This window comes from Dendronephthya gigantea, unplaced genomic scaffold (assembly GCF_004324835.1).
Source record: "Dendronephthya gigantea isolate DGI-Jeju-01 unplaced genomic scaffold, DenGig_1.0 000172F, whole genome shotgun sequence".
Lineage (NCBI taxonomy): Eukaryota > Metazoa > Cnidaria > Anthozoa > Malacalcyonacea > Nephtheidae > Dendronephthya > Dendronephthya gigantea.
Genome location: NW_021163182.1, coordinates 196,825 through 210,017, shown reverse-complemented (window position 1 = coordinate 210,017; position 13,193 = coordinate 196,825). Strand labels below are relative to the sequence as shown.

Genomic DNA, 13,193 nt, shown 5'->3' with positions numbered 1-13,193 from the left:
CTTTCCAATGTTGTGTATATACTGGTGTTGCAAGGACTGGTGTTGCAAAGGCTGATGCTGCAATGGCTGGTGTTGCAATAGCTGGTTCTGCAATGGATTTATGACTTGCCTACTAACAAGGGCAGTCAGTACAGCTTGACTAAGATTCTCCATGGTGTTGGCAAACTTGTTCAAAGTTTTATTATGCTCTTCATCCATTTTCTTCATTTCTGTCATCATAGTTTTTTTCAATGCTAAGTCCTCTTTCATTACTGCTAGCTGCTGGTTTTCATTAGATTTTGTTTTAGACAACTTTGAGTTACGTTTGTCTTTAATGTGTTCAATGAAACTTTTCCTGCCAGAACTATTAACATTTGCCTCTTCAACTTGAATTTCATCATTTGCATCAATATAATTTTTAGAAGTTTCTTGAAGAGAAATATGTTCTTGCCCACCCATCAACTGTTGTTCTGCAACTTGTTTGTCCACAGGTGACTTCAAATCTTGTAAAGAGATCTGCCCATCAGCACCTTTCTCACCACCACAACTAGGTTCAGCTTTAAAACCTTCAGTACTGTCAACTCCATGTTCCAGACTTGTTGTGGCTGGGCTTCCACTCCAAATACTGTTGCAAATGTCGTAGAAAGTTGCCACTGTTCGGCCACCACCGCTTCGCCTTCCCGAGTCTACAGCTTTTTTATATTTCTTTCTCAAGTCCTTGACTTTGCTAGCAATTCTTTCTCGTGTAAATAAATTGGTATCATGTTCTTTAAGCTCTTTCTGATCATAGAGGCTAACGAATGCTAATCTGATGTCTTCGTACTTGCTCTTAACACTCTCCCATTCAACGCCTTCGAATTCTTTTCCCGAAGCATATGCTTGCACAACACCGAGAAGAATCTCAACTTCATCATCAGACCAAATCAAATTGTTTTGCTGTTCGTTTTTATCGAATTTATATCGAACAGATTGAGTTCTAACTTTCTTTTTCGCAGCCATATCTTGATGCTTGGCCTGTCGATGAGTCGATCGCGTGTTCGAATAATTTTCTATCCACCAAACTGACATTACGTCATATTTCCAAAATGATTTTTTGGTCGAATAATTTGGTTATAGACATAGTTATTCTTATTTTTCAAGTGATTGTTGGAATTAAAAGTTTATTATATTTTAGCATATAATTATTTAGAGGAATGAATTTCTGTAATGTCATTTTCGTTGTTAGAAAAACGTGACGACCAAACAATTCTCCAAGAACAAGTAATGTGAGTGTAAACGGACAAATCCGCATACAGAGACAACTAAAGTGTAGTGTAAACACCTGACGAATCCGATACATGTGTGTAACAATGAATCCGGATAATTTTACAAATCCGGAAACTTTCGTTCTAGCTTAAACAGGGTCTTAGTCTATGATTTTGCTCCCTGGGAGCTTTGAAATCTCGTATCAATTCCGATCGCAGTAGAAGTTAAAAATTCAATAAGGTGAAGTTGGATTTAAATTCTACAAGTCATCAGCCAGGGAGTGAAGGAGTTGTACACCCTCCCGAAAATCATGCATCAATGAATAAATAAATTATAGTGGAGCGAAAAGCTCGGCAACGAAGTTTGGTTCTCGGTGGATAGTTGGCACTATCTCGTATCAATTCCGATCGTACAACTCCTTCACTCCCTGCCTGATGACTTGTAGAATTAAAATCCAACTTCACCTTACAGGTAAGTCTCGTTGAATATTTAAATTTTATTTGATTCCACATTTCATATCCTGTTTACGAAACATTTTTTTGAAAGAAATAGTTTGCAAAATGACAATTAAAATCACGTTTTTCATCGATACAGTTAGTGTGTTAATTACCAATCTTTACTCGTTCAAATTTTGCGCGTGCGCACATGTATCACGACCATTGAACGTCCAACGTCCATTACATAAAATTTGGACAACTTTGGATTCCGCTATGTTCTCCCGGGTTCCGGGTATAATCCCTAATCTCCGGGCAGAATTAGTACCCTCACACAGTGCTCCGCACCGGCTCAGATATTATCTCATTTACAGACAATCCGAAAGACCTTAAATAACGTTAATAAGTTGCTATTTTTTATTTTTGCATAGTCCTTTTCTCAACGAGAAAAAGATTGTTTTCAGATGTTGACAGTTCAACACATAGTGCGAAGGTACAAAGGTTGGTCTGTCATTTTTTAATAGCTTTATATATAGAAGCATATATACAAGTATTGCTAACCGAAAATCGTCCACTACATTCTGTTTCATCCGTAAAGGAATTCCTATACGGATGAAACCACCTGAAGATTCATATACGGATGAAGCAGACTGTAGTGGACGATTTTTGGGAAGCAATACTTCTATATATCTGCTCTATATTTGTATTTGCTTTGTGAAAGCAACATTTCGATTCATCACACAATGAAGTCAGCAGGTTACCTCAACCCGATCGTACAAAACAGAACAATCATAATCTTTTCAGCTTACCCTTAACCATATCAATCAGTCGACCATACCTCACAGTCTTCCGTTTGATGAATTCCAGGACAGCTTGATAGAACAAGGAATGCACTTTCTTTAGAGTAATGTCGTGGGGTAAGAATCTGCTCGCCAGCTGGTAATATGTCTCAAAAATCTCATCCATGCTTCTCAGGAAAAACTCCGGGTTACGATGGGCCTGAGTCGCTAAATATACAAATGGATACTGTCAAGAGGTCTCCATGTCTCTTATCTCTAGCAACTATCTCTTAAGGATTTTATGTCCGCTTTTCTTCTTTTGGTAGATGTGAACGAGTGGATAGTTACGAATGCTCAGATGTATAAGAGCTCTAATTTGAACATCCGCAACTAATTCACTCGTCCACATCTATCGAAAAAAGAAAATAGCAGCAAAAATCGGAAGTGTAAACGGGATTTTCGCAATAAAGTATATTCGAGCCTCAAGATAGATGTGAATAAGTTACTGAATAAGTTAAGGCCATGTTACACGGTGCAATTTTTCTTCTAATTTGCAATGTAATAATTCTACTTCTAAAAGATGTAAATCAGTGAAGAGTCTTGCGGAAGTAAAGTGCACGAAGTGTACAAAAAGGCAAAAGTTTCATTGTTCCCAAATATACATCTCCCAAAAGTAGAATTGCATTGCAAGATGCAAGAAAAATCGTGTAACATGGTCTTTAGTGGATAAGTTACTGATGCCTAAAATGGATACTCTCAAAAGAGGTCTTTATCATATTTCACTATCTCTTAAAGGCAACAGAAAATACATTCGACCTCTTGATAAATGTGAATAAGTGGAGTCACTAATGGTCAAAATGGATATTCGAACATCAAGGGCTGCTTGTTTGAAAGAAGGACACAGTTATCCAGAGGATAGTGATTATTTCAAACGTTAAAAAATTCCTCCCCATTTCGCATGACCAAGATTGAACTTCACAATTTAATGTCTACTCTAAATACTGGTTCCCAAAAAAACCCACGACCTACCTGGTGGTAATTCCGACACCATTGCATCCATTCTTCTGATAAAATATGTGAAGCATTCACGGACATTCGTTTCAATTGTTCGTACGCAATTGATTTTAGGATCAAGGAATAATTGGTGAAGTTTCGTTTGTAAGGCAAACTTCAAACACTTGAACATGTTTTCTCCTGGCTTCCTGGACGTGTCATATTTTAAACTGTTTTTTATGTCTTCGAAACCTATATAGAAAAAGCGTCATTTTATAACAAACAAATAATCTTCAAACAATAATTCACACAAGAGTTCCCTCTGGCCTCTTATAACTATTTATTTGACAATGCATTGTAGGCTTCAGCTAGAAATGTTGTTTCTCATGCGTTGATAGCAAGGACAGGCTGACTTATTTTATACACATTTATCAATGTATATTCACTTTTTTTAAGTACCTGTACGTATACGCACGTAAAAGTTTAAAATAATTTAAACCATACTTATAAAATCAACGATTGAATAGATGCACAGGGTTGGATTCTTTTGATGATTTCGCGTGATTTTCCTCGCAAAAAATGAAGTTACAACAACTTAGAAGGTTTTAAGCTTCTTAGGGCGTGTACGACTACGTTCCTAAAACGCGACATTTGAAAGCAGTCCTTAGAGAAGCTCGTATATTTCATCGCATACCCTATCCAACTAGGTCTGACTTATTTTATACACTTTTATCAAATTGAATGACTTAGAGAGGATCATATATTTCACCGGATACGTTTAAAACTAGATCTGCATGACTTATTAACTTTCACCACTTACTTTCACAGCGAGAGTAATCGAATCGCACATCAAAAGTAGCGATGTTTATAAAGAGACTACACCATGGTATCGATGTTTCTTCATCAGATAGTTTCTTGATTGGCTCACCAGTCGACGTGACCGCGTCAAAATTTACAAGACATTTTTCTACGTTGATCTTGCACTTGTAGATCGGATCCTCCTCGAGCATCGCCGTGAGGTAGCGCTTCGCTAACTGCTGGTCGTACGTCAACAGGAGAGGGTCGTCGATCCAGCGCATCAGAAGAGTGTCGGGGTCCGAGAAGACATCCGGGACTTTTGTGCGCTCCATATGACCCAAGTAAAGATGACACAAAGTGGGCGCAATCTTTGAACCCTGCGCTATACCTGGAATAAAATTGAGCAGATATTCTGATGGATTAGACATTCAGTTTTACTTGAACTTCCCGTTGCCATACAACATGAACTTAAATGGAAGTAAAGATTTTGTCTTGTTTGTGATTACTAAATCACTTCACAAATTTTTAACAACAACAAGTCCAGCGTTCGCCATTTTGGATTAAACAATTACTTTATGGTGTCCGTGTTTGGATGGCCTGATCCAAACACGCGGGAATGTTGCGAGAGTTACGAAAAGCGCGCGAAACACGCAACATTCCCAAGTTTTTGGATCTGGGGCTCGTTGTATTGTAATCTTTTAGGGGCTGTTTGCATGAGCCCGGTTACCCGAGATTCAACGAAGCATGAGAGGACATTGAAGTACTGAAATAAGTCTTTATGACACCAAACAAGCACATTCTATTGTTGTGGTGATTATATGACTGCCAGGATCATGTTATCTTCTTATTTCAATACCTCAAAATCATCTCACGCTTCGTTGAATCTCCGGTAACCGGGCTCATGTAAACAGCCCCTAAACTACATTTCGCATAGTTAAATCCTAGTTAACTCAGAAATGCACGACTCTGATTGACCAATTCTATCCTTAACCACAGTTAAAAGTGATTTAGTCTATTATACAACCTCCCCCGGGCTATGAAAACACGGGAAACCATTAAGTAATTGTTTTATAACACAACAACAACAACAACAACAAGGTAGTGTTCTAAGCTTGATTTCCTTGATTATATTTCCGTGTTTAGATGGCCTGATCCAAACACAGGCTTCGACCAATCAGAACACACGTAAAATACATGTTATTTCATAAATATATCTCTGATATGCACGACGCAATAGTCTGGGTGAATTTTCTTCAACTTTGAATCCACCGTAATTTCAGGACGGGTAAGTCCAAGCATCTTTTTCATGCATCTCAAATTAAAACATCAGACTCTTTGAAGTCTTTTTGAAGCCTTGAGAATCTATGTAGCACCTTATATTCACAATAGGGAGCTTTAGCAGTGACTACGAGTACGACTACGAGTACGAGATTCGTCATTCTCGCGCGTTGTTTGCTTACGCCATGAGTCAAAACTCGTAGTCGTTGGGCTTTCGAGTACGAGTTTTTTGATAAATTTCGTACTCAAAAGCCCAACGACTACGAGTTTTGGCTGATGGCGTAAGCAAACAACGCGCGAGAATGACGAATCTCGTACTCGTACTCGTAGTCACTGCTAAAGCTCCCTAATCTAAGCATTCTAAAACATGCATTCTAATATTTCTGGCAGCTTGTGGTTTTATACCCTATGCCCTATGCCCAGGGCAGCTGATTTCCTACCCCCACTACAAAACATCCCTGGATATCCATCCCAGATAAGAAAAGCATTGAAAACTCACCACATTTCTGCAGAAAATATTGGGAACTTGACAGTTGTACAATATTCCCCCTGATGTGTTTCCAAAGATCTTCGATTATTTTAGCGCGGGGGACGCTGTTATAGAACATTTTGTCGACGGCCACAGTGTTCTTCATTTTCTCATCGGATATCTTTTCCTTCAGGAAAACTGGGAAAGATCTGTTATCTTCTATTGGAGCGGCTGGCTTCTTGTGCTTATAGACGATGTTGTTGTTCAGATTCGTTTTCATTTCAATAAACTTGCGGATGTTGTATTCATCTTCCTTGATAACCTACACAGTGATAACAAACATGTATATTACTTAAACTGCGTGTTTTTTTAACAGCCTGGTAATCACGCGTTCACAAAATGCCAAGTTCATCGAGGTGTTAAGGCGGTTTTCTACTAGGCGAAATTTTTCGCTCAATTTTCTTTTCAATTTTGACCGGTGAAGGGAATCCGCTACGGTTGAATTCTCTTGATTGAAAAGAATATCAGACGAAAAATTTCATTCGGTCGAAAAATTCTTCGTAGTGGAAAACCCCCTTTACAACAAACTCTGTGTAAACTGGAACAATAACACGGCCGTCATCTTTGAAGACGAGTTCAGGAACCAGATCCTGTTCATTTCAATTGTCGGATCACAATCGCGCGGACAATAACAAAATAGAACTGGTCTTCAATTAAGCTTGAAAAGTGCATCCAAGTGACCGGCAGTTATCGCTCCAGTCATCACAAAGTTCACCTGCTGGAAATAGAAATTTCATAGGAAATTACAAAATTTCCACTAATTTTTTTATTAGTACACACAAAATATCGTAAATTTTCAAAATCATCTTTTAGAGGCAGGTTTGGTGTTTTGGAAATTCGTGAAATCGCACGACAATGCTGTAATTTAGGTTCATTCACACTTACCAGTTTTGCTGCCATGCCTGATTTTCTTTTTTTGATAGATGTGAACGAGTAATTAGTTACGAATACTCAGACACATCTATCAAAAGACGAAAATCGCAACTGTAAACAGGCGTTAGGAATGTTTGACCGGCATACCTCCTTGAGGATCTCCATCATTTTCTTCTGGTCAAACCTATCATAGCACTTGGAGAAATCCAAGCGTACGACAATCAATGGTCTTTGCTCGGAACGATGTGATTCCTTGAATGCTGAGAGCTTCCTGAAGATCTCGCCATAATCCATCATGCAGCCGCCCAACAGTTCCGGGCATCGTCGACATTCGTACGTGAGCACACTATCGACGAAAGTCAGCATCTGGTTTACTGAACGCTCCTCGTGAGGATATCCTTCAGGAGGATTCACCTTCGCTGTCATGTTCATCACAGGGCGTACACCACTATAGTAAATGTACATGAAGCATGAGAAAGTTCATCACAGGGCGTTCATCACTATAGTATAAATGTACATGAAGTACGAGGGAGTTCAATATAGGGCGTACACCACTATAATAAATGTAAATAAAGTACACGCCTAAAAACGCTCAGGTTGATGCAAGTTGATATAAACAGGATGGAGCAATGCTGTGCTGCCGACATTGTTCAGAGTTGTTATCAACATTGGACAATATTGTTACACCCGATTCAGTGTCAACAATACTGTTCAATGTTGATAACAACTCTGAACAATATGGGGAGCACAACATTGCTCCATCCTGTTTATATCAACTTGCATCAACCTGAGCGTTTTTACGCGTGTATGAGAGAGTTCGTCACAGGGCGAAGACCACTATAGTAAATGTACATGAAGTATGAGAGAGTTCATCACAGGGCGTAGACCACTATATAGTGAATATACATAAAGTACCAGGGAATTCATCACAAGACGAAGACCACTAAACGACCAGGTTGATGCAATATTGATATGAACTGTGTTGTGCTGCCCACATTGATCGGAGTTGTTATCAACATCGAACATATTGTCACACTAGATTCATTTCCAACAATATTGTTCCATGTTGTTGACAAGTGTGAACAATAATGGCAGCACAACATTGCTCCATGCTGATAAACCGCAGGCTCAGAGTTTTTAGGCGTGTATAGCAGAGTAAATACTAGATACATACAGAGCTGGTACTAGTGTACTCACTTTTTTAGTGCGCATGCTTGGCAAGTGCCTGAGATTTGAAGTGTAGACAATTCTGCAATTTATTTTAAGTCGGTAAAATGCTATATAAATGACGATATTGTAAGGCTTCAGTTATCGAATCAGCCTTTAATAAATCAGCCGTAGCTATATCAACATTAAAAACGAACCAATGCTCACCTTGCCTTAGGAATAAAACGCAAAGGCGCCTTGAGGCTCCTTCTCGATGCGACACGCTTTTCAGCCTCAGTCTGGGGCAGAGGTAGCAGCATAGTTTTTCTCAACTCCTGAACAGCGCTAGTTTGGGCGTTGTCCCAATCGCCTCTTCGGTAATAGAGAAGGCGATTACGCGTAGGCACAGACTCGGTGATCGTGAAGCAATTTCTCAACAAGGGCACGACATAGCAGTTCATTAACCACACGAAGAATTTCCTTACTAAATTCTCGCGTTTGAGGGACAATGACTGTGGGATGCGGTGACCAGTTTTACGGGCGGGCAGCTTGACAAAGCCACATTCGCTGACACGAATTCCATTCATCACGTTATGAACAGACATGTTTTCACCTTTCCGCAAGGACAAATATCGCTCGACGCTGGAATCAAAGGCGCTCAGGTTTTTTCGACAGCCCCACAGCTTCATCGGTACAGCCCGTTTCAACACAGCACGAGTGAAGAGTTTCAACTAAGAGCAATAGAAATTTTTGTCCCTCATGCACACATTGGATATTATAGCATTAAAGATCTGTGTTGGCCAAGGGTGAAGTGAACCACTTTTACTGGTAGCCACTGGGCCCTCCAGTGCAAGAAAAGTCTGATGGTACACGAAGTGATTGGATTGTAATGAATGGGGTCCCCCCCCCTCTCCCATAAGGCTTCGAGCAAAATGTAAACAGGTTATAAGCAAGGGCTGGAGGAGGGGGTGTTTGAAAGGGCAAAATTATGAAGGTCCTAGGAAAATATGAGAGAAAACAGTGTCCACAGAAAGAAGGCACGTGTGGCCTATATTTCTCTGTAAAACCTGGTTATATGGTGATAAACTTACTGGTAAGAGGGGTGCAACCCCATAGCCTAGACTAGAGGGGGCGTGGGTTCAATTTTAGGTATCAGTTCAAATTACAGGGGGTGTACAAAAATCAGTGCCTACAGCCTGACTATATATGTGGCACCTAACATTCCCAACAGCTGTAGCACAACCTATGCCTAGCAACCTCCCCCCCTACCATAAGGATCTATTCCTGAAAAGTCTACACACACATTTTAAAAATTACCTGATGGAATGGAACACTTTCAAGGCTCTTGGATTCTGGGCAAATGTTAACTAACAGCTTCTTATATGGGCAGGACTTGTGTCTTCGCAGGAACAACACAAAATCTTCAATCGACTCTTCAAGGTATTTTGATGTTTGGTCACTGGTGAATATCTCCTTCATCAAAGCACGGGCCCCAATGGTGCTACATGGCGACTTTTCCATAACATGGTCCACTGGAAAACACCAACGTTTATCATGGCCAACAACACCAGTTATTTTGCGGCTCACCAACTCTTTCCCATCTATGGAAGGTTTCTTCACATCTGTTGAAATAGAGGGTAATTTTTTTATTGAGAGAACAATTCTTGTAATAAATACATAGAAAGTGTTTACAGGTAAGTAGGTGAACAGGAATTTTAGACAAATTTTCAAAAAATATGAAGATGTTTTATAATACTGTCCCCTAGAAATTCAGAGTTCATTAAACTTAATAATATCAAAGCTAGGATTAAAACGACAGTTCGAATTTCGACAATAGTCAATGGTTAATGGCATGGGTGATCCTATTAAATATACACACATGTTTTGATTATATATACAAGAACTTGATTATACACACATGCGTTGATTATATATACATGAGTAAAAACATGTTTAAAATATATAGAGCACTGCACCAGAATCCCAGGGCACCAGGTTGATTCCTACCAGAGGAAAATGTCGTTGCAAATTTTTGAAAACTTCCAGTCAGATCTTATAGTGCATAAAATTCACCAATATTTCCAAACTAGAATTTCTACACTGGATGCACCCCAGCTGTTAGAAAGTTGACCTATATATACTGTTTGGATAATAATGGAGTACACCAGTGTGGTAATCATCAAGTGATATTGCTAAATAAGCTGATCATATCATTCCAGAAAAGATAGGTCTATTAATTTGCAGCAACTAGCTGAAGTTTGGAAAATATTATTATTGCAAATGCAAACGCATCTATCACATGCACCATTAACAAAATACATGAAGCAAGACTGTAATTAAAGTCACAAAATATTTTCTTTGACAAAACTGATTTTAATGTATACCAAAATCATTAGTGGCAAATCCCTTCACTTCTTTTCTTGCATAAATCTTGAAGTTACAGTACATAAGTCAATCAGCTTATTCAACCTTGCCTGGCTTGCATAAACATTAAACTTTCCTTCCAGAATACAGCTTGCATTGCCATTCCAAGCACAAAAAATTGTTGTGAAAATACATGGAATTGAACTGATTTATTCAAGTAGAATATGAAACTACCTTAGAGACTGTTTTGATTACTTCCAACAAAAGGAATTTTTGAAAACTACATAGTATATATTCACATGCTTCGATGTTGATGAAATAATTTGCCCCAGGGCTTGGCAAATGTGAAGGGAAATTCAAAACATCTTCCTTAGCCAAGAACTCAGTGATTTGCACAATATCAAAAATGTTATTTACATTGAGCAGGCTTGAGCAATTTGAGCACAAACTGACATATATGAACCTGACTATGACTCTATGAGACAAACTTAAAAAAACCTAATTTATTTTTGTCAAGTTTGACCCTTTCCAGATGACAGCTCTGAATAGCAGTCAGATGCCAGTTGTTTGAAAGGCATTTAGCACAAACAGTGAATAGACCAAAGTTTAAAAATAGTATACTCCCATCTATATTAAAGATATCAGTATAAGACCTTATGAATGACTGAACCTACATCTTATGCATTAAATAATAAATATGTACTTTCATGGAACATCAAACTATTTACATAGAAATATTTTAGCACAGTTGTTCAATAAATAGATCATTTTCTTTTCCATTTTGAAATGATCAACCATTCAAGTAAAATGTTTTTACTATCATATCATTGTTTGAAGTGTATGGCTGGCAATTCATAATGAGAAGTGAGAATAATAATAACAAGAAAGGCTATTTGTTGGGAAATTAAGCATAAAAGATCTATTAATAAAAAAAACATAGCAAGCATTCAAGCACTTGTGAACCATGGGCATGGGGAACAAAGTATTACTGAATGAGATTTTCGATGAGGAAGGTAACCCCATTACCCCAATTAGAGCATTTGACAGGTTACAGGTGTGTCATTGGATCATATTTTGTATTAAACTTGAATATTTGGCTATAGAATTGACAAAATCTGATTCTTTTCAACATTTTGTATGTTTTAAACAATGTGTTTCTTTTGTTCAAGCTGCTTTGAGGATGGATAAAAAAGGCAAAAACACAAGCATTAACAATAGCACAAGGCTTGAATAACATAAGGGTAAGAAAGACAAAATAAGTTTAAAAAGAATAATCTTTCTGCAGTCTTTTGCATCTGTTTATTAAATCAAAACGTTTTTTCCGTTATAAAAGAAAAGAAAACCAGGCTTTTCATGCTCCAGAAAACACTTCCGCATTGTTTTAAACAAAGCCTATTGAGTATTGATAAAAGCCTACATCAAAATTCAAGTGTATTGATCATTGTATTGCATTTGAAACGATCTTAATTCGCTACAATCTATCTAACAATAGTTTCTTATTTAAAAATAGAAACGCAAAATACTCCATACCTTTTAGAACTTCGTTGATCGGTTTGCCTGAGACCTGCATGAAGCACGAGCCTTCCTTGATGAACAAACTTAAATTCTTCATCAAGTGGAGCATCAGATCGCTTCCAATGAGCTCGTGTAACGCTTCAAAAATAGCCGACTGAACGAAGACAGCCATGCTATTTTGGTAGAATGGATGGGCACCTACAGGTCGGACGTATGTGCCACGCTTATACCCCATGGTCAACATGTTGTCTCGGGGTTCGCCTTGCACCGTCGACAAGCTGATAAGAACGGACAGTAGCTCGTCTATCGTGCTTGCCTTTTTGGTGCAAAACTTCTCCACGCGCAAATTTGTTGTTGCATCGCAAGCGACAATGCTAGACGACATAAACGTCTGCAAGGCTTCGCTTATATGCATTTCCTCGATGTGAAGTTTCACAAAGTCCATCAGGGAGCACGTTGTCGCATATTGCTTTTTGATCACATCCATCAAAAAAATATATTTAAAAAAAGTTACTTTAATCACAGCTTTAAAATTCGGCAGCAAACAGCGTTGCTAGCGAAGGAAAATATCTCCGGACTCCGATAACCGATTCCCTCGTGTCCAAATTAACTCGTGGTCGATGCTGACGGGTATCACGTGACGATGGTATCCAGCCAATCATGGAGCGATCCATAAAATGCGTCACACAAGGGGGCGGGGGCATAGCCCCCTACACAAAAACCCCATCTGAAAAACCCTGAAGAACTGCGTGTGGTTTGCTATATGTTGTCAACTGCATAATTATTGTTCGGAAATAACAGGGCATTTCTATATTGATTCCAAAATGTTTGCATGTAAATGATGTTGATCATTTTGCAAATTTGCATATTATGAACTTCATCTGTTATTAAATATTTAAGTATGGCAAAGAAATGGATATATTTATCATGTTTGTATTCTTATAGTCGTAAATTTGCTTTCATTAATTTGTTTGGCATTTTTATTTTAAGCTTTGCACGAAAATTTCAATGTCAATACTATGAAACTACACTAAAATAGTCTGCGTTCAGGCAATACATACATTATGTTTGTTTGTATTGCGGTTGACGTTATATAAACCAAGCATTCTTCCACTGAGGAGTGAAAATGAAATACCTGACCAAAGCCAAAGCTGAACTATTGACAGAGCAAAAATAATCTTATATGTAGAAATACTAGTTCATATAACTTTGTTATAGCCTTAACTCTGTTATGGCCAAAATTGTCAAACTTCAGCTTAA

The 13,193-nt window shown here is 38.3% G+C and overlaps 1 protein-coding gene across 1 annotated transcript in view; it reads right to left on the bottom strand.

Moving 5' to 3' along the window:
• Positions 1-12,503, bottom strand: part of LOC114538007 (telomerase reverse transcriptase-like) — a 40,816-nt gene extending 28,313 nt beyond the window's left edge. Inside the window, exons 1-8 of the mRNA XM_028559119.1 lie at positions 11,949-12,503; positions 9,372-9,676; positions 8,283-8,785; positions 7,056-7,356; positions 6,006-6,297; positions 4,251-4,616; positions 3,467-3,682; positions 2,497-2,665 (exon numbers count right to left, since the gene is read on the bottom strand). Of these exons, the coding sequence (XP_028414920.1) occupies positions 2,497-2,665; positions 3,467-3,682; positions 4,251-4,616; positions 6,006-6,297; positions 7,056-7,356; positions 8,283-8,785; positions 9,372-9,676; positions 11,949-12,420 (2,624 nt within the window). The 5' untranslated portion in view covers positions 12,421-12,503. The remainder of the gene's footprint in view (positions 1-2,496; positions 2,666-3,466; positions 3,683-4,250; positions 4,617-6,005; positions 6,298-7,055; positions 7,357-8,282; positions 8,786-9,371; positions 9,677-11,948) is intronic.
• Positions 12,504-13,193: the final 690 nt, after the last annotated feature.